This window comes from Ixodes scapularis, unplaced genomic scaffold, assembly GCF_016920785.2.
Source record: "Ixodes scapularis isolate PalLabHiFi unplaced genomic scaffold, ASM1692078v2 PGA_scaffold2__306_contigs__length_199485367, whole genome shotgun sequence".
Classification (NCBI taxonomy): domain Eukaryota; kingdom Metazoa; phylum Arthropoda; class Arachnida; order Ixodida; family Ixodidae; genus Ixodes; species Ixodes scapularis.
The window spans coordinates 120,219,406-120,245,424 of NW_024609857.1; the positions used below are offsets into that span (position 1 = coordinate 120,219,406).

General features: G+C 44.1%; 1 protein-coding gene across 1 annotated transcript in view; it reads right to left on the reverse strand.

Annotated features, from left to right (window-relative positions):
- Positions 1-26,019, reverse strand: part of LOC8034315 (monocarboxylate transporter 10) — a 70,928-nt gene that overhangs the window by 25,192 nt on the left and 19,717 nt on the right. The window contains exons 3-7 of the mRNA XM_040220180.3: positions 21,034-21,246; positions 20,362-20,457; positions 19,492-19,617; positions 12,637-12,777; positions 9,461-9,686 (exon numbers count right to left, since the gene is read on the reverse strand). Coding sequence (XP_040076114.3) covers positions 9,461-9,686; positions 12,637-12,777; positions 19,492-19,617; positions 20,362-20,457; positions 21,034-21,246 — 802 coding nt within the window. The remainder of the gene's footprint in view (positions 1-9,460; positions 9,687-12,636; positions 12,778-19,491; positions 19,618-20,361; positions 20,458-21,033; positions 21,247-26,019) is intronic.

A 26,019-nucleotide genomic window follows, 5' to 3' on the forward strand; every position in this document is an offset into this window, starting at 1 on the left:
AAACGTTCACATCCTACTCCAACCGCGAGGGCGTTTCAGAGGAGTTTGAGCTCTCCGCATTCTCATACCGAGCAGCTATAAATGTTCAAGTTGCAAAAGTAAAAATAGAGCTATAAAAAGCTTAAAAACCTGTCTGGAACACATGATTAGGAAAAGGTTTTAAAAGAAATGTCCACAACTGATGACTAGATGAAAGCAAGACAAAAAAAAACAAAAAAACAAACATTATTGCCATACTGAGCAGGTGGCAAATACTCATGAATAAATTGTTTTTAAATGATAAAATAAAAGTAAACACAGAATGTCGTCTTTCTAGAGCTGAGATTCGCACCAGCACTTCCTGCTTTGGACACGATGCTTAGGACTTCTTTGCCTGCAAACAAAACAACACAATACTAAATGCAAAACACGTAAACTTGTTAATAAGGTGCTATAAAGGAAGCATAGCATGCTTTCCTAAACTTACTTCGCTTAGTTCAATATTCAGCCCTTTGTCAAAGATTTGCAGGGATGACGGAGAGATAATGTGGGCAGTTGTCGACTAATAGCAAACATTTTTGTTAAAAAAGTAGTGCGAGTTGCACCTGTTTTCAAACAAGCTTCTCGAAAAGTTCTCCTGTCCTCCTTGCCATTGTGCATACCTGTGGGGACTGACATTTTCAGCTTTTGCAACAGGCAAAACAAACAGTCGTGTCTCCATGTGGGACCAGACCTCTCACTAGCATTTGCTCAAATTTCACGAAGAATTTCCAAAATCGCAAAGAAACTGCTGGGCACACCGTCGCACTGATGATCTAGCCCATGTCGCTACTATAGCTCGCTTGCCAAGCTCAAAAGACCTTACGACCGGATTTCAGTACCACCCGACTCTGAATCTGTGTCCACGCAAAGATCACTGAAACCGTTCGGTGGCACTGCTTAAAACCTCTTTCGCTCCGTTGTCGCTGTCCTCTGCTCTGTCGACCATCAAATCCCTATCCGCCGCCACAAAAACTGAGTTCGGAAAAATGTCTGCAAGATGGTCGCGGACGCTCTCGGCAATAATTATTTTTTGCCGGTTGCACAGACGATGTAACGGTTTTCTATGTCATTTCATTTTTCCCCCTCTTGTTACTTTGGAAACAAAGAGAACGACAGGATACCAGTTTACGTCAGATTGTTTTCAAGAAAAGAAGCATGTGCACAGTGGTTATCAAAAAGGTGGTTACTTACGGTTCTCGAGTCCCGCCGTCCAAAAGCTGTTCGGTTGTCCGCTTTATCAGTCAGCAGTCACCGTTGTGGACGCGGCTGGACGTAGCTTAATTGGAAATCAAAGTAACTCAAAGTTCAAACTAGTTCAAGCTATTCAAACTGTCCCAGAAGTTCGCTCGAAGAAATCGAACCGGCGAAACCAGCGGTGGCAGGGGCCACAGTTGCAGTGGCGGGAACGCGGATGGATGAATATTGGCTGTTCCGGCTGGTCCCTTTATAACGGGCGGTAGCTTGCGCCGCCTAGCTTCGAATTAATTAATTGAGAAAAATTTCCTTTTTTCTTCTTTCCGTTTTCTCCCGTACTTAATCCTCTTCCTTCACCTCCTTGCAACTATCACAGGGCAGGTAGAGTACTTTTCAAAAAGACCTTTAAAAAATCGGGCAAAAAAAAAAAAAAAAGGAACCGGCGAACATATAGTTTTTACATTATTTTATTGTTTTACAAATAAAGTTATTTGAATGTTTTATTTTCAACATTATTTTATTGTTCTACAAATAAAGTGACATTAGCGTTTTATTATTAACACTGAAATAATGTTAGTAATGAATCTTCCAAAATCATTATTTTAAAGTTCTATTTTTAACATTATTTGACAATTACATATGTGATGTTACAATAATGTTTCAATATTAACACAGAAATAACGTTAGTAATAAATGTTCCAAAATCATTATTTGAAAGTTCTATTTTTAACGTTATTTCACAGTTACATATGTGATGTTACATTAACGTTTCAATATTAACACAGAAACGTTAGTAATAAATGTTCCAAAATCATTATTGAACGTTCTATTTTTAACGTTATTTCAGTTACATATGTGATGTTACATTAACGTTTCAATATTAACACAGAAATAATGTTAGTAATAGATGTTCCAAAATCATTATTTTAACGTTCTATTTTTAACGTTATTTCACAGTCACATATGTGATGTTACATTAACGTTTCAATATAAACACAGAAATAACGTTAGTAATAAATGTTCCAAAATCATTATTTCAACGTTCTATTTTTAACGTTATTTCGCAGTGACATATGTGATGTTATATTAACGTTAATAACACAACATATAACATTATATGTTTTACTGGAACGTTATACTAATGTTTCAAATACAACTAAAACATAATATGTTAAACTTGAACGTTACATTAATGTTCAGGTATAACACATAACGTTATTTAAACATACGCAACAATAAAATAACGTTACTACAATGTTTGGTGCTACCTGGGATCCTGGGTGGATACAGCTATCGCATCGAGTACCGGCCAGGGACAAGTAACGCCAATGCCGATGCCATGAGTAGACTTTTCCTTCAAGCGGATTCGCAGGAACTACATCTTCCTGAAATAATTGCTTCCTTGGAGGAGCTGGATAACGGCTTGGTGTCAGCGAAACAGATGGCACAGATGACCGCGGAAGACAAGACGTTGCGTAGCGTCATCAGTTATATCCAGCGCGGATGGCCGCGGAAGCTATTGATGGAGCAAGAGGGGCTTTGACCTTTCCGGAGCAGGAAAGACGAGCTTTCGGTGCATCACAGCTTGCTTTTTTGGGGAAACCGAGTCGTCGTTCCAAAAAAGGCTCGCGAAGCTGTCCTCAAGCTCCTCCACGAGACCCACCAAGGTCCGTCGGCCATGAAGACGGTTCCTCGCTCAAAGTTCTGGTAACCCTCATTGGACTCGGCTATCGTAGACCTCACCCAGAGATGTGAGACATGTATTCAAGCGGCTTCTATGCCAGCAGCACAGAAACCTGTCGACTGGCCGGTGACCGGTGAACCCTGGTCGAGGTTACACTTGGATTATGCCGGGCCCGTCGACGGAAAGATGATCCTGATTGTCATCGACGCATACTCGAAGTGGATTGAAGCTACAGCTACCAATCATGCAACGTCGGACTCCACAATCCTACAACTTCGGAAGCTGTTCAGCCGCTTTGGAATCCCACGGACTGTCGTCACGGATAATGGTACACCATTTACAAGTGAAGAGTTTTCTCAGTTACTAAAAAGGAACCACGTGGAGCACTACCGCACGGCCCCCTATCATCCACAATATAACGGCCTTGCCGAACGAGCCGTACGTACTGTTAACGATGCCTTGAAGAAGACAAGCGGGTCCACACTGGACGTCAAGTTGTGCCGACTGCTTCTCAATCATCGGCGCACGCCTGTGGCTTCGGGCAAGTCTCCATCCCAGTTACTTTTGGGATACCAGATCCGGTCACGTTTGGACACGTGCTTTCCGGACAAGAGGTCAGAGCTGACTGCACAGGGTGGGAGTCAGCCCACTCCGCCAATTTTTAAACCGGGCAGAAAGATATTCTTCCGAAACTTTGGTAAGGGCCCAAATTGGCTGCCGGGAATCGTCAAGAGCGCGGAAGGCTCCCGCATGGTGACAATACAAGCCAATTCGGACCTGGTGCGTCCCCATCTTGACCAAGTTCGCCAGCGGCACACAGGACCCACATGGGTTTCCAGAATGAACTGACCCAGAGGCGCCACTCACACCCACAACATCAGAGGGCAAGGTTCCCTGCGACGGAGCTCTAGCTGAATGAGGGCTGGACCCATTGCCGGGCCAGAATCCCACTAATTCAAGTCCCGCAGACCCAAGTCCATCTAAAAGTTCCTCAACGAACCAGAACCAGCCCCTCTCAACTCCTGTGCCACTTCCACGGCGCTCGACTCGAGATAGGGAAAAGGTTCAGCCCTTCCAGTTTTTTTTTTAAGGGGGAAGATATGATGGGAACTGAGACCAGACGACGACGGCAACGCACACTCTTCTGGAGCCGAGTGCGCGAGCGGCGGTTCGGGATCCGCCATCATGAAGTAAAGACGTTTACTGTCCTGGCTTTTCAGTTCTTAATAGAACATATCGCCACACCGGCGATTCGGTAGTACTTTACTACAGTCAATGAATTCGTAAGGAAGCCCATTCCATTCTACAATCATTCGAGGAAACAAGGAGAATTTGAAACAGTTGATGCGCGGTTGGTAAAGTGCAATGGTAAGTGGGGTTCTTCCTCGGGTGGCGTAACCAGTAGAAAAAGTGATATATTCGTTAACGTTAATTTTACACTGCCCCTTAATTAATTGAAATAGAAAACGAAGTCTACATTCACGGTTTTGTTCTTGAACCGGGACAAACCCAAGCTGTGTGCTAAGCTCGATAATGGACGCCTTCTTATAGGCATTAAAAATGAATCTAACAGCTTCATTTTGTATTTGTTGTATGCAATTAATTCCTACCTGTGTAAATGGGTCCCAAATAATGTTTGCATATTCTAGGGTCGGTCGGATAAGAGTGTTGTACGCCAGGAGTCTAGTATCTAAAGTTCCTGACTTTAGTGTTTGAGAAAAAAATAATCGACGGAGGGCGTTATAGGAAATTAAATTAATCTGTTTATCCCATCTAAGATCGGAACTGATCCAGAGACTCAGATATTTGGATATATATCTGAGTCCCCGCACCGTCCCGATTTCCGCTCGGAGCCGACGACGCTTTCGCCGGGATTTTTTCGGGTTGAGTGGCATCGCCGTCGGCGTTACCACACGCTGCATAATGCGGCGTTTCTTCGCTAAAGTTAGTGGCGAAATTTTCCCGCTAAATTTACCGGGTAAAATTTTTCGGAAAATTTAGCAGGGAAATTTTCCTGCTAAATTTAGCGGAAAAAGATTCACTAAATTCAGTGGGAAATTTAGCGAACATTTCCTGCTACATGGGAGGGGAGCAGAAGAGAAAGAGGAGAGGGGGAGGAGGGCATACCCTCCCCTCCTCGTCCTCAAAAGCTGCGCTCTAATTCGGCGTTATAGAGAATTGACCTTTTTCAGAGATCGCTGGGCGCATGCGCCGACTCTGAGAGAGAATGAAAAAGGGAAAGGCGCCATTTATGGTGGCTCTCTCGCCCGCTCGGTCGCTCAGACAGTGCTGGTTATGCTTGACTCCTCCGGTATTCTCGCGGCTTGGCTTCATAGTCGTCATGCCTCACCATCGCGCAGCAGAAGGTTGCACAAATAGAAGTAAATATTGTTAAAATGACAAATTTTATAACGCTCTTGTAGCTTTTGGCGGGTGGTCCACGAAAGCACCCGATGTCAAACACCCCGCCCTTTTTGCCCTGCTTTCAAAAGCCTATGACGAGGGTCCTCGTGTCAGGTGGCTGGATCATCAATGTGACAGCGATACATTCTGCTTTTAACTAAAATACAGAAATGTGAACATGATGATATACCTGAAATTGGGGTAGGAAAAGGAAAACGCAAAAGGACAGAAAAAGAACAGGCAACGTCTCTTGAGACGTTCCCCGTTTTTTCTTTGCGTTTTCCTTTTCCTACTTCAGTCTCAGGTTTAATAATTAAAAATGAGAGTGTTGGTGAATATATACGATTAACATGAAAGAATAAAACATCAAGGACGCGTGGACGGATACAGGACTTCTTGAAAGAAGTACTCTTTCCGTCCCTGCCCTCGATGTTCCATCAAGCTTTCATGTATTCATATATCAAGTTTTCCATCATGTTAAACTTACACCAGCTCGCCTGCACTTTGACCATGTTTTTGTTAAAAGTAAACGTGCAAGCGAGGTTGTGCGACGTAATCATGCCGTACCCGGTATTCCATTAAAAAATAACAACATAATGCTTTCCGTTTTTCAGGCGTGCGCTATACACATTCGCGTCTTGCCACGTTAAAAAAAAAAAGAACTGACAAAACATTTAAAGCGAGAGAAACGAATTTAAGCCTTACGGAGACAGTTAACCTTGATGAAACTTCTTGGCAACCAACCGTGAACATATTTGTTTGCTGGGCCAACTTTGTCGAAGGTTCGTAAACGTGCCGAATTCAAAGATAGGTTGTTTCTAACATACCGTTCCTTACTTTTTGACGGTGCAGGCAATCCTTCGCGATATCAAGACGGCTCGGACTTCGCACCACCCGAGTTTGTTTACGCATTCCCGAATACGGCAGTGTGCCGTGCTCTCACGCAGTACACATGTGTACTGCGCGAGGGCACGGCACGGAAGCTTATCGCATCCGTCACTTCTCGTCCTGCAGGACAGAGAAGTGACGGATGCGATAAGCTTGAATAACTTAAGCGATCAAGGAGAGTAAATTCAGCTGTTTGTAGTGGCCGGGAATTATAAACGGAGCTCACAAGCTCCAGTCAAGGTATGGTTGGGTCGATATCCAAGCTGGTCACCATTAGTTTCTTTACATAACACTTTGCGACTTTGCTTTGCAAACAGACCCCTTTTTTTAGTTGCTTGAAAGACGCGACACCGAAGTGACTATGAAGTGACTCCGAGTCGATGGTAAGAACCGATGCAGCGTCGGCGGTCTATCCATCCCTGAAGGTATAAAAACGAACAAGGTCATCTGTATCCTAGACATTGACTTTTGTTAATCCTCCCGGTCCTTCTCAGCCATTTCGAAGAAAATATGCACGCGAAGCGACGACAGAAAGACATGTTCAAATTGGTGAAGGAGGGAACAACGCCTCCAGAGAACACACGCAAACACGTGGACCGGGTGACAAGCCAGGCCTGGCGCGGACGACGGAGAGACGTTCCCGGAGCCATCAAAAGTGTTTCGAGCGATTCCCGCGAGGGCGCGCCACGATCGTGGCCAAACTCTGAAAAAGGTCAGTTGTAAACGTCTTTCATTTTTTCTATCAGCCAATTAGAGCTCGGCATTCTGACATCATCGCAACCGCTTTGCAAGAGGCAGAGAACTTGCGCTCCGCATAAGCTTAAAGTGTGTGGGTTGTGAATGTTTTTTTTTTTACTTTTCTTTTATTATTTCCTATGCCGGACACCTCTTATCTGGCACTTGTTTTCTGGCTTCTACCTATTTTCAAATATTTCTTGAGCGTGCGAGTGATGTTTTAAACGCAAAACAAGCATCTTCGCACGTATTCACGAGCAGAAAGAATAAAATAGCACTTATTTATTGCGAATTGGACTATATTACCTGGCTGTAATTTTATTTTGATAGTCTGCACGCTCAGGGAGTTACTTATCCTGTGTTACTGCGTAGTTCTCGCTTCTTTCCTGGTTTTTTAGGTGTCCTTCGTTCGTTTGGCACGCATATCTCCCATGCTGAAAGGCGCCGACGTCATGTTCGCGCTCACCGTGTCCGACAGTGCAGATAAATGCTTGTATGAAACTGTTTTTCTACTGTGTTCAATATCCTAAATCTGAAAAAGAAAAACGCCATAGCTGGCCAATTATTTCAACTGCGTGGCTGAGGCATGTTCTAAGGTGCCCAGTGCATACGAATTATTTGTGATATTAGTGCAGAAAGAAAATTCACTCACTTTTTCTTGTAGAAGCACATTACCGGAATTCAATGTTCCACTAGCTGCTGTCTGCTTCAATTTGCAACAGCACACAAGCGCTAGTTGAACCTCTAGTGTACATTGTAAGAACTCTATGGCACCAACATCGAGCATTCTGTACTGGGAGTTTTACATTCATCACATGGTGTGCCTTTCTTTCACTAATACAGGTATGGTACTGTAGGGAACAGAGATCTGTGAATGGTGTAAGTTTGTTTTATTATATAGCGACACCCTTAAAATATTAACACTTTAAAGCATGATCTGCATCCTTCTCAACGGAACTCTTACTCCTAGAAACTTTTCCCTCCGTGCATACGTCAACAGGCGTTATGATGTCACGGCCCGCCTCCCGTCGTTCGATGCACCATCGTTTTGGGGGACGGCTGCTGTGGTAACTGCAATGTATTCTATGGAATGCATATATTTTGATTCACAGCATCTAGATGGCGTTTCATAGTACTCCATGGAATGCACAGTTTTGCAACGAGAACTTTGATTGCGCTTCAAACGACGCGATACAAACAATCCACTTTGCACTCTCTACTTTCGTTTCAAAGATATACAGATCGATCTTAAGCAAACAATTGAAACCATATTTTAGCATTTATAACACATATTATTCCGTTTTTCGGAAAACTATATAATTACAAAGGAAAACTCAATATTCAGTGCCTCAACTTTCTTCTTGATCCTTTACATGTTTTTCTTCCAAAATGACTGCTCGCTTTCAGCGCTGCCTCGTATCTATATATCTGGCATTGAAAACAATTGGAGATGCATTGCTCACTTTTCAAAACAATATTTTAATTATCTTTCCTAGAGCATTCTAGAAAGTATAGAATCAGCAGGACATCGGCAACGAAGTCGTATATTCAATATTTACATAATTTGACTGCAACAAAGCACGATGGTCCGCCGATTGGCGAAAGAAGCAGAGCACGTGCAATTCGTCTGGTAGCGATCCAAGAGAAAGAAAATGGGGGCGGGGGGGGGGGGGGGGGGAGAGAGAGAGTGTTGAACAAAAAAATTACGTATTCTGCTAAGGCACTAGCTTCCTCATCTTTTTATCGGACTTCGTATTTGTGTCGCGTGAGCCTCTCTGGGAAATTTTTACTCTCCCCAACGTATAAGGCCGTACAATCCCCGCAACACGGTATGCGGTAGACGACACCCTGAGCCTTTTCTTTGGTGGACCTACTCATTCTTGAGAAATTTCATGCTATGCCTGGAAATGCTCTCAAGATGAAGTAGACCAATAACAGTTAAAATTACCAGAAACCGTTGTCTCCAAAGTCCTAAAATGAATGGAATGCAATTTTTAAGGAACGATCGTTAAAATTGGTTGAGAAGACTTTCAAAAGTCATTTCGGGGAGTGAAGAATAGGGTATTTCATCGCTTCCCCGCTAAATTTAGCGAAAACATTTACGTGACGTCACGTTGTGTTACCACGCCACGTGACGTAAGGTCCCGTCATGTAAACTGTATTGCTAAATTTAGCGGGGAATTGACGTCACGTGATACTATCACACGTGACCTGACGTCACGCAATGCGGTCACATGACGTCACGTTAAGTCAGGTCATCACGTGATGCCACGATATGACATACGTGACACGTCAATTTGCCCGCTTTATTCAGCGCAGCAATACACGGACAGCCGGATGGAGGGACAAATTTGTGAGATGCGAGTTCCGTTAAAAAACGTTCCGTGCCTTAAGATACTTTTTTCATGAAAATTCGGGCCTTTTTTTTGCCGATATTTTCGGCTCGTTTTACGGCCACTCCCTCTGTTTACGCCACCCTGCATATTGGTCTAAACTTTTACGATGGCGGGTAAGCCTAATAAACCGTATGCTGACCTGCGATGGGGGGTCCAGCGGTGAGTGGCAGGGAGCAGGCGCCGAGGAGGAAGCCGATGCCCTGCGAGGTGCCCGAGGAGCCCGCGATGAGCCTGGCCACGGGCCCAATGAGCGAGATGAAGCAGCCGTCGCACAGGCCCAGCGCCAGGCACAGCGCCACCAGGACGGCGAAGTGGCTCGCCGCTGCCATGCACATAGTCAGCAGGCCCATCACCAGAAAGGAGACCTGCGTTATAGTCGCGGGAGTCGCTAGACAATTAACTCTGCCTTCGTTTGCAATTCCCACTGAAAAGATAAACCGCACGCACTTATATGACCAATATTCGATAACACCATACAAAAGACCCACGCACAAAAAAAAAGGTCTAATAATTAATCATTTTCTTGAACCACCCGAGGCTGGGTGGAGAACTGCAGGGTCAGGTAGTATCGCGATACAAATTTATCCGCGATAGTATTTCAGAAATACATTTCGTATCCGTATTTCTGTATCGCGATACATTTTTTCCACCACTATCTGTATTCCTGTATACAAACACATATTCAATGTTTCTTCGTATCGCGATGCAATCGAGATGAAATATATTTTTTTATATTTCTTGACAAACACCCCCCTTCTCCGAAAAAAAAATATACAAATCCGAACGCTCCAGGTGGCGTGCCAGGAGTGGAGTCAGAGCATCTCCTGCCGCAGGTCCTTAGGTAGGGATTTTTTGAGTCATTCTTTTTGCTGGCATCCAATGCCCGCTGCTAACCGTCTCTCTTGCCTTAGCGTACACAGTACACCCAGCCGGCAAAGCTGAGTCACAGTCCGTTGCAGCACGAGCCTGGTGGTGGTTGACTTAAGATAGTAGGATGACTCACGCAGTGAAGTTTTATTCGAATGCGTCTGCGGCTGCGCCCGTAATATTGCACTGCTCAAGGGTACGTCATCAGCCGACGGGAACGTGACCCGCTGCTCTGGTGCTCCGAAACACAAGAAGGAGGCCAATCGAAACCTAGAAACGCGTCCAAACTGAGCGTTTTTCTTCGGAACGTCGAAAAATTTTGTGCGTGCCTTGTATATTTTTAAAATCAATTGATGTCGTTGTTTTAGATTACGCCCAGCAGGTTTCTGACTGAAACCATACCTTAAAATTTTACAATGAAAAAGTGAACTACTCCAAAGTAAATAATAAACACATTATGCCCAACGCTATTCTATTTCTCCCCAAACAAGCCCCACTCTAAAAAAAAAAATTAAAAGAACTTTGAGGAGGTCTTTGACATTCCCGTACTTTGCACCCTAAGAAGTTATTTTAAGCACCCCCAACAGGGTTTTTCGTGAAGAAACCTATAAGAAGTACTTTTAAGCTCCCTTTCTGATGCGAAAGAGTTCTTTATCGCTCAGTTGCCTTTCTAGCGCGCCAGGGGGCGAAACCGTTCTTCACGAGCTCAGAGAGTTCTTGAAGAATCAAAAACCATTTCAAAAACAAATTTTTCTTTTTTAGAGTGCCTTTGCCTGTGACGAATAGGACATTAACCAGCGACGTGTACTTTTGGCAGGAGAAATGGCCTGTATACACGTATATTATACACATAAACCACACGAAACATTGGTGATGCTGTGTGCCGCATATAGTTAATTAAATTATCGCTACTTGAAAAAATATTAAAGACAAGCGGCAAAGAACAATGCCGTTTACACGGCATTATTTGACAGGGAAACTATGGTAAAGAACCATATCCAAATACCAAATTGACCTGTGCATTCTTCATTGAAATGCGCTATATATATGTAATATGGTTCTTTCATAAGGCATTGTGGGAATTCGGTCGTATGAGTGCGCATTTTTTTGTTATTGTTTTTTTTTTCTCAATAGGGACGGGGAGCAGGTCGTTACGACAGAAAGTATATTCATGTCGATGATAGTGTTTCTAGTATTGAAAAGTAGTCAGTTTTTTCTTTAAAGTCACTGGCTTCCTCGAGTGTTTCATGACACATAGCTGGCTTGGATAAGAGCAGTCGTTGCTCAACACACAAAAATAATGCACTAAAACGTTTCAAATATTCCAAATAAGAATATTACACAATCTGGGCAGATTAGGTGGTTGGCACCAAAGACAGTCAGCTGACCGTCAAATTCTGGGCTTAGAGTCTACCTGAACGCAAGCAGATGTGCTACATGCAGATAAAAACTAGACTACAACAAACTGAGGGAAGTAATCTCATTTTACCACTAAAAGCTCTGTTTATCATTACTCGTTTGACATTTGACAGCGTTGTAAGAATTATGCTTTTGGACTTTTGGTGTGACAGGTCTGACAGAAATGTTAGTTCTAACTTTTGTTCAGATCGGGGAGGAATCATCAGGTGTCCTTCAAGGCCATTTTTCAAACTGTTTCTTTTTCTTAATGCTTGGTGATATTGCAGCTCCAAGTAAAAATAGTAACGTTGTGTTAGTCAGCCTCAATGGGCGTCTGGTGTCTCAGCTCTAGATTAGAATTTCAGCCAGTGCAGTACGACCGCTAGCCTGGGGTCTTTAACGTGCATCAGGCAATAAGGATACACGACCGTACGCCTGCACGATGCTGCTCCTGAATGAAACGGACAGGGATGGGGTTATAGCTCGACAAAAACCGCGATGGTCTCCCTTCAACTAGAACGGAGACATCTAAATTGAAAAATAATTTGTGAGGGTATCTGTTCCCTTTCGTGTCACGTGGCGTGGTAAACTGACTGTGTTGTCAGGGCCTCGGAAACTCGGGACTCAAGCCAGCGTCAGTCGAGAATCGGCCCTTTAATAATTTTATCCTTGAGCCTCCCTCTCTTTTCTTCATCGTCATATTTTCCGGCTCTCACCTTGCGATGACCATAGCTCCTAACAATCTGCCCACCAAATCTATTGTGAGCAACTTCCCCGCTAAGTTTAGCGAGAAATGACTTTATGCTGCGTGCACAACTTCACATTTGTCCGTGAGGTTACATCTGTTCGTTTCAGTAACTCTCGTCCATGGCGTAACATTTATTTTCAAGATCAACCCCCGATGAAGTAAACAAAAACATATTCTTCGTAAAAAATAAAAAAATAGAAACACGCCGGGAGCACGTAAGACAATCGAGGCCCAGGGTGTCTTTTCAGGAACACGACCCACTACCTTGAGCCTACCAGCACTTACCATTGAAAGCCACGTACCTGCTGCAGCACCAGGGCATTGACGCCTGGAAGGTCAGCTATCCTGCCGAACACGATCCGACCGATCCCGGAAGTGGCTCCCATGCAAGTCAGCAGGGACTCGCCGTTTGCTCCTGGCAGTATTTGAGACACGTGCTGCACCTGGGGTTGGAGAATGTTCATCTAGACGCAGCACATCGAGTACAATCTCTTCTTAACCTAAAGCTCCGCTGGATTTTCAGCTACACAAACTAAAGACATTTTCGGAACACCCAGGCCTTAATCTTTTTAGCAAGCTATCTATTATCCAGATAATTCAAAATAGTTATTGAAACAACGGCAAATAAAGGATATACCAAAACCACATTAAAATCAAGATTTCTTTATGGGTTCCGTTCCCTCACCTTGTGGGGGTTATTGGGGAAGGTTCTCTCTATCGCTTCCCTGTTAGAAAGTTCAAGAATTGAAATTGCGGGGGTTTCCCGGCGTTGCCTAAAAGGGTTCCTTGTTGAATAAATTCAAAGCTATGTTCGGAGACGTTGTGTGTTTTCCTTTTTCGTGTTTTCCTCTTCCTCCACCGTCTCAGGTCACCAAACCAAGGGCTACTCGCCTTACAGGCACGATAACCCATTCCCTGGCGTGTATGATCCCTGAAGCGAAAAATTGTCTTCACCGCAGACATTGGCGCTGTGGCGCGCCACCAGCCGGGAGCTATGCGCACTTTTCCACCGGACGCCATATTTGAGGGCGATGTGTAGAGCGCATGCTCATAACGAGTTCACATTACTAGGTTGTTATGACCAGTAATTTTGTTGGTGCTCAATGCACGTGGCAAAATACCTGGAAGCTTACCTTCTGTACGCGCTCAGCAGTTGCGTACACAGCTACGGCCGCCAGTAAATAGTCTGTATATACTCCGTTCACCCTTAAGCTGAGACTAGAAGCTTCACCTTCAGCGCGAGCTCGCTGGCTTCCGCAGTGCTTTGGTTGTGGGTGCCTGCGTGTTCACACTTGTGTTAGCAAGGGCAGAAAGCTCGCGCTGAAGGCGGAGCTTCTAGTCTCAGCTTGAGGGTGAACGGAGGAGGCTCTGGTCAAAGAATGGGGTCGGCGGCCGAGCGGGCTGGCGCACACTAAAGTAACTGGATCGTGGGAAAGTAGCGCCAAGCTCCTTGTATGGTTGCCATTTTGGATGATGAAATTGGCAAATACTCTGATTTCTCCATTCTTGGTGAGCCAATCTAAATTCGCTGGTGACATGTAGCTTTATAGAGACGCTTCTTGTGTACCGAAATTTCGCTATCCATACACCGGCGAAACAGGCATACATCTTCGTACTACCACCACATGCGGTGTCGGTGCTTGGGCGCATTGAAAAATAAATTTTCTGGCTTGAGACACGAAATAAGAACAATATAATCGAAAGAGGTCCGTGGAGGTGGGCATAATTAATAAGCTGATTGCATACACACCGCCAAAGACGCTTATATTGGCGAGGAACGCCTTCAGTACGATGATGCTTCATGGTGATCTTAGTGCGACTCGATTTGACCAACCCTATCAAAGATTTGAAGGGACCGAAATGGTGATTGCCATAGCAACGGAGTTCGATTAGCCTATCGCCTTGCGAGGTTTCGGTCGTCTGTATGTTAGTCTTTGTTTATGTTCGGCTAGCAGGCGGGGAAGGCAATGGCGCTACTTTTCCAGGATTCAGTGACTTTAGCGCACACCAACTCGGAGCACGTGTAGTGAAAGCTCGCGCTGCAGAATTCAGGGATTTCGGGTTCAATCCCCGCCTTTGCACGTTTCTATCTGGATGAGCATGGTTTTGGCACGCTGTTGTGCATCACTACTGTGTGATGCACGTTAAACACCACAGGCTAGCAGTCGTACTGCACGAACTAAATTTCTCACCTACAGTGGGTAAACATTGCAGGCTAAACTCCTACTGTATAAACAACTAACGACAAATTTTTTTTTATTTCTTTTTTTTTTTTTATTCATTCTGCCAGCCGTGAGGCCAAGGCAGGAGTGGTACATATTTTCAAAAACATACCAAGGACACACAAAGAATTCAATAATTCAGTCACATCACTTGGTGACATGGGAAGAAAGAAACATTTCAATTTCCTTCACAAAAGTTGACACACTTAGAGAGTTGACTATACATTCAGGCAGCTTATTCCAGAAATCAATACATCGAACAAAAAAGGAGTGCTTAAAATGATCCGTAGAGTATTGATAGGATTGGATATTTAAGCTATGTTTTATTCTGTGGTACACCGGAGGAGACATCACGACGTATTTTCGGGTATCCAACATCGAATGACCATGAAATATCTGAAAAAAAAGTTTCATTCTATTCGTTTCTAATCTGGTCTTTATGCTAGGCAGGCCTGCTTGCTCCTTAAGTTTTGTGACCGACTCAGTCGACCGGTAGCAATTAAAGATAAATCTAGCAGCCTTATTTTGACTTCTTTCCAATTTATAAATATTTTGATTTGTGAATGGCTCCCAAACCGGACTAGCGTATTCCAGAGTTGGCAAAATTAGACACTTAAAGGCGATTAATTTGACATCGGAACTAGCGAACTCCAACTTTGTTTTAAGCATCCATAGTTTTTGAAAGGCTTTCTTACATACATAGTCAATATGGGAGTTCCAGCTTAAGTCACTTCTTAAGTGCACTCCAAGGTATTTATATTCGTTAACTTTAACAAGCGGAAGACCATTAATACTGTAGTTAAATTGTGAGTGTTGTTTTTTGCGCGTTACATTCATGTAGACCGTCTTACTTATATTCAGTTCCATCTGCCAGTCAGCACACCATTTCATTATCTTACGCAAGTGCTTGTCCAAATTTAGTTGGTCTTCATTGGAACTGATATTGGAGTAAATCACAGTGTCATCCGCAAAGTGCTTTAAAGTTACCGCGGAGTCAAAGTCCTTTCCCATGTCGCTGATAAATAATATAAAAAGAAGCGGTCCAAGCACCGATCCCTGCGGGACGCCGGATATTACTTGTAATGATTCTGTTCTCTCCTTTTTAAAATACACATACTGTTCCCGTCCTGATAAATATGAGTTCAACCAATCGACTATCTGATCATTCTTAAGAACGTGACTAAGCTTGTACAACAATTTCGGGTGCGATACGCGGTCAAAAGCTTTAGCGAAATCTAAAAATATAATATCTGTCTGCCCCCCTTTATCTGCGGTTATGCTCAAATCATGAAAAATTTCGATTAGCTGCGTAGTTGTAGAACACCCCCGTCTGAATCCATACTGATTAGAGCCCAGAAGTTTGTTACTCTCAATAAAAGTGATCAAATGTTTCGATAAGATATGTTCTAAAGTTTTACAGCACGTGCTCGTTAGGGAAATCGGTCGATAATTACTCAAGATAGTTTTATCACCCTTCTTATGGACCGGAATTATCTTGCCACATTTCCAATCTCGGGGAATTGTTCCTTTGTCAAGTGTTAGGTTAAAAATTATTACCAGGTAATGGGAGCACCATTCTGCATATCTTTTTAGAAATATATTAGGTATTTCGTCAGGCCCGGATGATTTTTTAGCATCAAGGTTTAATAACAAATTGAACAGACCTTGCTGGTTCACTGTCACGTCAGTTATAGCAGGAATGCCACAAGGCACGAAGAAATTGGGAAGGATGCCATCGTCTCTTGTGAAAACTGACTGAAAGTAATGGTTGAATGATGAAGCAACTTGCCACTTGTCTGTTATAATAGAACCGTTCTTGACAATACCTGGAACAGTTTCCTTAACCGGAGATAAATGTCGCCAAAACTTTTCTGGAGAAGTTTTTAGAAAGTTTGTGAGTGAATTTTCCATATAAAAACATTTAGCATTGCGAACCTCCGATTTAAAAGTATCAGAAAGGCCCTGTACTTCCTCTCGCTTTTGAGGTGTCTCGCATTTTTTTAGATTCCGCCTTTTTCTTTTTAGCCTACGCTTCATGCGAATAATATTTTTTGTTATCCACGGGTTTTGCTTGGAGATTTTTTTGACTCGGAGGGGAATAAAATTGTTGATGGCAGTGTGAACCATAGTTTTAAATCTTGCCCAGATCTCGTCTACATTTGTCGCGTTTAATGCGGAGAATTGCCTAAAGCTATCATAATGTAGATTAAAAAAGTCACATATACTTTCATCATCTGCCTTAGAGAAATCCGGAAAGGAAACAGTTTCAGGCGGTACTTTTTCACGCTTTCCTAATGGTGAATTCCGCTCGCAGATCTCGAGCGCTCCAAAAGCGCTCCATTTGGAGCGCGCATATTCCGCTCGCAGATCTGGCTCAAGTTGGTCATCTTCCGCTCGTAGATCTCTGGCAGCGCCCGCTCCACGGAGCGCCCCAAACTCCGCCGAACTTGCTCTGCGGGATTTCACAGATCTCTCCGGAACTTGACAGAGCGGCCCACGTGATTTCCGTCTAAATCGGCGGTGCGCATGCGCGGCGAGGTTGGAGAGATCGGCGGGCCGGTCGGCAGTCGGGCTGGTCGGGCCACGGTCGGGTCATGGAGTTGGATCTGTTCGGGTGCGTCGGTTGTTTACTCTAAATTGTGACGGCTCGAACGCTTCTACCTCGCGTAGATCAGGGATACAAAGCCGGGACTGTGGAGCGTGGCAAATCGTAAGCGCTGACATCTGTGATCGTGAGAGGAAGAACGACAGAAAAGCCGGAGGCAGACGCAAGGTTAGGCCTATTCATTCTGCAGCCAGTGATTGTTTACCTTTTTACATTGCTATCCGTCGGCGTTTTCCCGTGAAATAAAGCAAGAAGTTGTTAGGCAACGACCGCGCAAGTGATGGCTTGTTACCTCCGTGTTTATTAAAGTCGTACGTACTAGAAATCTGAACTCCACCGCTGGCAATCGCTGTCCGTGCACCGCCGCTTCGAGGCGGCCGAAAGGTATGTGACGGTGCCGAACGCGGACGTCTTCGTTATTTGTGACATGGGCGCCGTGGTACGTATAATTTCGCCCGGCCTGTGTCGCGTGTTACTACTGGAGCTAAGCAGTGACAGTCGTCACTGGTCGTCGGAAAGATCAGTCGGCTGAGGCGTTGATGGGCTGGTCAAGTTCCAGCAGCGGCCATTTTGTACGGCGGAGGGAGAAAGGGTGAGGAGGGGTGTGGGGGAGATCGCTCCAAAAATGCAAGTTTATCTTCCCCTCGTCGATTCGGAGCGGGTCCCACGGAGCGGAATTTTGCCACCCCCGCGGATTTCGGAAAGCGCTCCAGATCTACGAGTGGAATTCACCATAAGGGACACGTCACGAGGACCATGTCGTGGTCGGAGATACCGTCCAAAACTTCGCACGAGTATCGCGACTGCGACAATCGTTTACTTAAAAAGACCAAGTCAAGCAAAGAACTAACAGAACCTTGCGTTCTAGTACTTTGTTGAACAATTTGTGTCAAATCATGAGAAAATACTAAATTGATCAAAGCTTGCGACGTGGAAACTTCCCCATGTGTTGCACACATGTTCAACCAATCAATGTTGGGCAGATTAAAATCCCCAGCCAGAACAATTCTGCTATTTTTACTTCGGACATGTTCACATAGATAATCATTTATACTCGTAAAATAGGTTTCGTTCGTCAGAGGAGGACGGTAAACAGCTCCGATCATGATTGGACACTTATTTATTACGATCTTGCAAAACAATGATTCAATACCATCTAAATTAGGCATCACCTCACTCTCTAGCTCCTCCTTGATAACAACTGCAACTCCACCTCCACGAGACTCCCGATCTTTACGAAAGCAAACATAATTCGGTGGTACAAAATCCGTATCTTCAACTTGAGTGCTCAACCACGTTTCTGTTATTATAACCGCGTCAGGTTCATGTTCCAAAAGTATGGCTTCCAACTCGGCTCTCTTGTTTAATACGCTTCGCGCGTTTAGATTGATTACGGTGAGTAAATCAGGAACACGACTGATTTTCAGGGCCCTCTTAGTGACTCAGTTCCCCTTCAAGAATATCGCCACTCCCATATGGACGGCGAGAACCGGATGTCAAATCCCAGTAAAACAAGCTACCGTCTACGGCTATCTTGTCATAAACTAACCGGACTTTAGCACCTCGGTTTCTTTCATCTCTTGCGGAGTCCCAAAGGCATTTTCTTAAACTTTGAACTTGCCTAGAAAAATCCTCACTTACAGAAATATTTGTGCCCTTAAGCCTATTACAGTTGCGTAAAATTTCCATTTTTTCTCGGTAGTTGTAAAAACGTACTATTGTAGGCCGTGGGCTTCGCCGCTTTTTACCAAGACGGTGGATGCGTTCGATACTTTCGGAATTTACGTTAACTCTTTGAAAAACATTAGCCTGGACGGTCTGCGTTAGTTCCAAAGCCGTTTCGTTTTCTGCTTCGTTTAATCCAAATATGATGAGGTTGTTGCGTCTGGAGCGGTTTTCGAGGTCATCTACCTTACGCACTAGTAGTTGGACAGTTTTTGTCAGGTCTCGGACCGCTGCTTCCAGTTCAGTTGCCTTGTGAATTGCCGATTCCAACCTTATCATTCTAACATCTAGGCTTTTAAAATTTTCGGTATTTTCATTCACTGATTTCTGTAGAGATCGCTGATCGAGCAAAGACCTAAAGTTGAAACTATGTGAAGTGAACTTAGACAAACCGTATGTTCAGAAAGAGTGCAGGGCCATACAGATGTTCTGTTGTGTCATCCTATCTGTTTCAGAGTGTGTGCTGGTTTAATAATTTACTACAAAACGGGTGTACATTTAATCCAAATGCATTTGATGTTCTCATTTTGCGGATCCGTGGCAAAGAGTTGTGAAAGTCATTCTCGGCAAGTGGGGTGTCGTTTCTTGTTATCTGCGCCGCTTACCAGGTGCACGTAAGGAACGAAGTAGCCGAACAGCGCCAAGGGCACGGCAGTTACCCAGAGAATGTATTTTCGGTTGGTCCACAGCGACCTGTGGATCAGGGCACAGCACTCTCTGGGATGTTCCTCCTAGCGACAGGGACAACAAGGAATTAAATAAACGCCAGAAAAGACATTGAGTGCAGTTTCAACTTTCAGACAGCATATCGTAGAGATGACAAAACTTCATTTTCCCAAAAACTGTACCCTTGGTTAATCGTAACTTGTTACATTCCCTTCGATCTCTGTAATGCACGAGGTATGGTTCAATACGCCATAGTCAAACAAATGAATGAAATAAACGTTTTAGCTAATGGTTAGCTAATACATTACTTACAGTTATATCTCTTCGGTTTCAGCAAAAGAAATTGTTATACTATCTCGTGAATATTTAGACCTGTAAGCGAATCGCCCAAAGAGACCAGGAAGATTTCTATCCACTTAATAATAGGCAGTGGTCTTGAGCATAACTGAAAACTTTGGAAAGCTTCCCTATAAGACCCGTAATATTAACTCCAAGAAGTTTAACGAGCCTAAGGAATTAAGGGCCATTGATTTGGCCAATAGAACCGCACTGGCTAGTATCACTTTTACTCTCCTCTCGCTTTTAATTAAAAAACAATAGGCCTACATTGATGACCTTACTTGTAGCATTTAAGTTTATCGACAGCACGCCATTTTAGACATAAATAAGAAGACGGGTCTGTGCAAATCATTTTATAGCTATAACTACAAATGATCAAGCTGAGTTTCGTATTCGCCCGATTTTCCCAAAAATGCGGACTTACGCAGAAAAGAATTCAGGTCGGTCATGTTCAGCATTTTAAGGCCTACCTCGTCCCGAAATCCCCTTTCGTGTGCCACGACGTTCCGGGTGCTTTTGAAGGTCAGGCCTGCAACCGCCACTGTCGAGAGAAGAACGGCCAGGACCTGTAACGACCGAGGTTTTTATGCGTGTGTGTATGATTTTTTTTTTTTTGTTATGCCGGAAATAAATGGCTTCCACACTTTAAAAACGCCCCGGTTTCAACTTCCTCAAGCCGCACCCGGAAATGGAAGGACTGAAATTCAACAAAAAAACCAGGAAAACAAAAACATGGTGTGGTAAAATGGCAGTTAACCCTAAGAACAGTGTGAAAGTGTTTCCGAGTCGCTAGATTTCTTCCGCAGTAGACTTGCAAGTAACGCGCTGCAAGTATATTTGATTACTTGTAATTAATCATACTTTATTTTAATTTCGTAACGCTTTAATTACATTCTTGAGCAGTAACGATTATAGTAATTTAATTACTTTTTCAGTGTCGACTTTGTAGCGAATAATTTTGTTTTCTAAATTTGTAGATGTTGAACTGAACGGAATTTTTTGTTAAATCGCAGTCCTTGGTGAGTAGCTGTTGCAACGCAAATCTCTCCTGTGTCCAATCCGTTGTTCTCCGATGGGCGACGTAAGGATTCCAGTTGTACGGCTATGTAGGTGGTGTTGGTTCAGAGCTGCTGTATTCTCACCCAAAGCGTCTTCTGGAGGCCCAGCTGCCTGAGCAGGGCCGAGAGCGGTAGCGGCAGCAGCATGGTGAAGGCCGAGCTACCGGCCGACGCAATTCCGTTGGCCAGGCCCAGGCGCCGGTCGAAGTGCAGCGCCAGCACTGCCAGGGAAGGAGCGTATGACAGGGACGCGCCCACGCCGACGAGACCGCCGTATGTGATCCATAGGAGCGGCACCTGCAAGAACCACTCTCTAAACCCTATCTCTCCCGATATTCTCTCACAATAATATAGAAAGTTTATATTTTCTGGCGTATCTATTGAGGTTTCAGCCCGCAATTTGCAAACTGTAGATTTCGGGAAAATGTTATCTCCTTGGTGCAAACCAGAGCACACCCATTACTGACTTCCGCTTTTTTATTTAAAAATTTCGCAAGGTCGTGCACAAAATACGTCATCCATCATCCAGGCTCTAACAGCTATTGGTGACTTTTTCGAAATTGGCGGCATCTAGCAGCTAAGATAGAAAGCTGTCGCGACATGTTTATTACCAGCTTTTTTTGCGCGGATCAGATATTCACTACGCCTGGCGGTCTAAAGACGAACCCATAAAAGCAGGTTCAAAACCACGTCATCAAAATCTTCAATAACTGTTACTTGTAAGGAATTGTTCATAGTTGGTGTACAACCAACTATGACTTGTTCATAGTTGATGTATAGCAGCAATTCCATTACGTTATCTAAGGCAATCGGTTGCTATCTCTTAGGCATTTTTGTGGGTTGAATCAGCTAAACAAATTTGAGAAGATCCCAGGTAATATTTTTGATCTTGTTCTAACATTCCGATCAATGACATTACTTTAGTTTTATCACCTTTAATACGGACGGATCTGTTCCATCCACCCCGGCGACGCTCATATTAACCGCCAGGCCACATTTTCTGGTTTAAGAGTAAACGAAGAAATCGTAGAGGCTATCAGACAACTAAAGCCAAATTTATGTAGTGGAGCTGATCTCATTCCAGGTTTTATTATCAATGGTTGTGGTGACTTGGTTGCACCGATTTTGAAGCATATTTTTAATCTATCGCTGGTTTCTGGTGTATTCCCATTGTTATGGAAGAACGCGGTTGTCATTCCAATTTTAAAGGGGGGCGATGCTTCAGATATCTGTAATTATTGTCCTGTTTCGTTATTGTGCGGGTTTTCGAAGGTGTTTCAAAAGCTGATGCATAAACGTGCTATGTTTTATTTTCGTCAGAAATTAACGACCGTGCATCATGGGTTCATGACAGGTCGGTCGGTTGAGACCAACCTGTGTTCCTTTTTAAATTACTCTGTGCCTGTTGTTGTGAACAATTGGGGTAGGTAGATGCTATTTACTTCGACATGTATAAAGCATTGGATAAAGTTGACCACGGACTGCTACTGAACAAGCTTTCTTTATATGGTTCTTGTTCGGCATTATGTATCTGGTTTAAAAGTTATTCGTCACCTTGTACGAATAGTGTTCGCATTTTTGGCACCCACCCGAAAACGTTTCCTTCAACTTCAGGTGTCCCCCAGGTGTCTATACTTGGGCCGCTTCTGTTCTTAATATTTGTTCGCGATATAACATCAAATGTCAAAAAGGCTGAAATACTACTGTTCGCAGATGACATCAAGATTTATATGAGTGTCAATTCTCTTATTGATTGCATCTTACTTCAAAGCGACGGGAATAACATACTACGCTGGTGTTCAGCGAACAGCTTGCTTCTAAATTTTCTTAAGACTAAGGCTCTTTCTTTGCCGACGCCATGATGCTATACCTTTTACCTACGTTTTAGGGGGAACGCAAATCGAACGCGTGACTGTTGTTACGCATCTCGGTGTGTATGTTCACAGCTCATGTGTCTCTTATTGTCGAAAACGCAACGAAAATGCTGGGCATGATTTCTCGTGTGACTAAGCAGTTCAGACACTCTGCATGTTGGATTCGTTTATTTTGTGTGTTAGTACGATCTAGGCTCGAATTCGGTTCAGTTATTTGGAGTTCGCTATCTCGCACGCAGCCGTTGAGCATTGAATCCGCGCAAAAAAGGCTGATACGCATTGTATATGAAGACACATCCTACGTCGTTTTTATTATAATTATGAATTTCTTCTTAATAGAGTTTCTCTCGTACCCTTGTTGAACAGAAGGCTGTAACGTGACCTAGTTTTCTTGTACAACGTTCTGAATGGGGCGTTCAACACTGACTTGCTTTCGGGAAGTATTATTTTCACGTTCCCTGCCGTTTTACTTGACATTTTACTATTTTTTTACGTTCCTTCAATTTGTAGTGTGTTGCCAATGTCTCGTTCGCAGACTTCGTTCAATAGAAGCGCGTTGTCTAGCCTGGATATATTCGGTGATATTTCCGTTTTCCGTAAAAAAGTTAAGATACCACGCGGCAAACGTTTATCGTGCATACTTTCCGCGCCTCTCTTCCACTGGTCAATTTAATGTTATCTCGTCCTTTGATCGGCCATGTTTGTTCGCTTGGTTTTTACTTTTTTATTGTGTGTATCAAAGTGAAAACCACTGTGGTTGTTCTTGGGCACATTAAATAAAGATTGAATATTATTATTATTAATACCACCATCAAAAGTTCTGGCGCGAGTGCGTGGCTTCACACCAAGCCACGCGCTCACGCACGTAGCTTTGATAGCATTGTAGACAAAGCATGAATCGGAATATACGGGTCGAAACTCGGGGAAAGGAAGAGACGAGAGCGCGCGGGGATGTCAGAACACCGAGCTGTGACTGGAATGCTCAGTTGGTAGGCGTGGAGCTAGCTTCCTTTGTATCTGCTCACTCATCGAACGCGCGCCGGAGCCCGGCATTAGCGTTCGAACGCGATCCATTGGTATCAATGTGTGGGAAATTCCACGTGGGAGGAGCTTCAGTTTCATTTGCTTACGACCATCTCAATCAGAAATGTGATGGTCTTTCCGGCATTGATTATGCAAGCCGGTTCTTTCTTTAAACAGTTGCCACTAAAAAAGAAGAAAAAAAAGCAAACAACTAAAACGCTGAATAGACTGATTTTACGAATCCCTGCGTGCAACACTGAGCGTTTTGAATTATGGCACCTCTTTGGCCATGGAGAGGAGTATCATGGTTTCGATTTCGATTACCCCATTTACGAAGTAGTGCATCGCCGCACTGCATGAAGATGCAGTCACCACTCGCTCTCATGGGACCCATTCATCTCCCATACCTTTCTGGCAGCCTGGCTACCACTCCTGAGCGCAGTTTGACCCTCCCCGTTCACGGATCACTTAAAAAACCTCGGACCCTGAGACGGCGGAAAAAAATTATCGGCCAAGTACACTTATTTTTTTTCCTTTTGTTTGCCTGCGCGCAAACTCTGGTACGTCGGGAGCCCGCCAAAACGCGCCCTAATATCACATCCGTATTGGTAACCAACGCCTCAAATTTAATAAAATTCACGTGTTCGAAAATGCACGCGCTGTATTTGGTCGTGAATTGATGTTGCGAATTAATGTAGGAAAATGTATACCGAAGCAATGACCAAAACCTGGACAAAATGCATTGCGCGGTGCTACGCCACTAGGATCGCTCTGAGTTTGCAAGAGCTCTAATGTAAAAAACTCCAATGACCTCGGCCCACTCCAAATCCGGTCCTCACTTTGCCCAAGAGTTTCTCAGAGCAGCTCACCCGTCGTGTCAAAGCAGTATGACCGGAAATGTTTTTTAGAAAACAATATTATTGAACTTATGGAAAGGAAAACAACTTTTTTTTCAAAACAGCCTGGATCAAAAAAGGATCCTATCAAACGAATTCACAAGGAACGAAAATTTAGAGCTATATGTACGGCGCTATTTCGAACTTTTCCGCGGTAGCCCGCGGAAAAGTTCGAAATAGCAATCACGTTACTGGCCACTATAGTCACGTGGTGCTTGCGCTGTTTCTGGAGCTTCCTATGGGCTCTAAAAACTACTTACTGGACTTCGTTTTTGCACTTTTTTTTAACAAAATATTTTGTTGTTTGTGAAACAAGTATAAGAAAATTGTTTCTTCCATTTTGATTCATAGGCCTCGAGCGGGAGCTGCATGCGACCCGCCGGCTCCGCTGTCCTCAGGAGCATCACCGGCCTCGAAGCTTTCCGCGGGGAGGTTCGCTGGTCTTCGAGGCGTGTATTCGTAAAGGCGGAGCCCTATACTTCGTTTCAGCTTCCGTCCGAGCGCAGCCAAAGCTACGTGTGGCCGGAGCCAATCACACGCCGGCAATAGGTCACTGCACCTTTGTATCACTCCGCTGCGCCGCTGGTCGTCCGCGCCGCCCGCGCTCGCCGAGTATTTCGTCTGCTACGGGTGTATCAAGGATATCGTCTGCTACAGGTTTAAAAAGTGCCCTTTCACGTTCTGAAACTTAGTCACAGGGGATGTCAGTACGTAGGCTGGCCGCTGGCATCTGTGTCCGAGCTTTCCACCTGTTCGGCATAGTTTCGAGTTGTAAGTACGCGTTGCAGGGTCCCCGATGACCCGGCCGTTGATGTTTCCTTGTATTCTTTGGATATACCAGGGCTCGAGGCGCAGTCCTTTCCACCAGCTTCTCGGCGTTCAATGTCATCGGCACGTAAAAGGGTGCCCTGATTTCGCCGCGTATCTGAATTGTAGTGGCCCGGACGCTTTTCTTGTTTACAACGCATTCGCGGTACGACGCGCCCGGAGTCTCCTGCCGAATTTGAAAGTAGACATTTATCACGACTTCTCGCGCCTAACGCCCAAACGTGCCTTTGCGAAACGGCGTTTTGAAGCGACTTGGTGAGGAAAGCAGCGAAGCACATGATTCGGCGATTACGGGAACAAAATCACGCAGAAAAACCGAGCGCTGCAGTGTTGCCAGCGGATATACATGTTTTCACCAAACCACATGCATTTACATATATTAATAGAAACATAAACTTCACAGATTTGATTCCTTTAGCTGCAAATCATTCTCAGCAGTACACATCTGG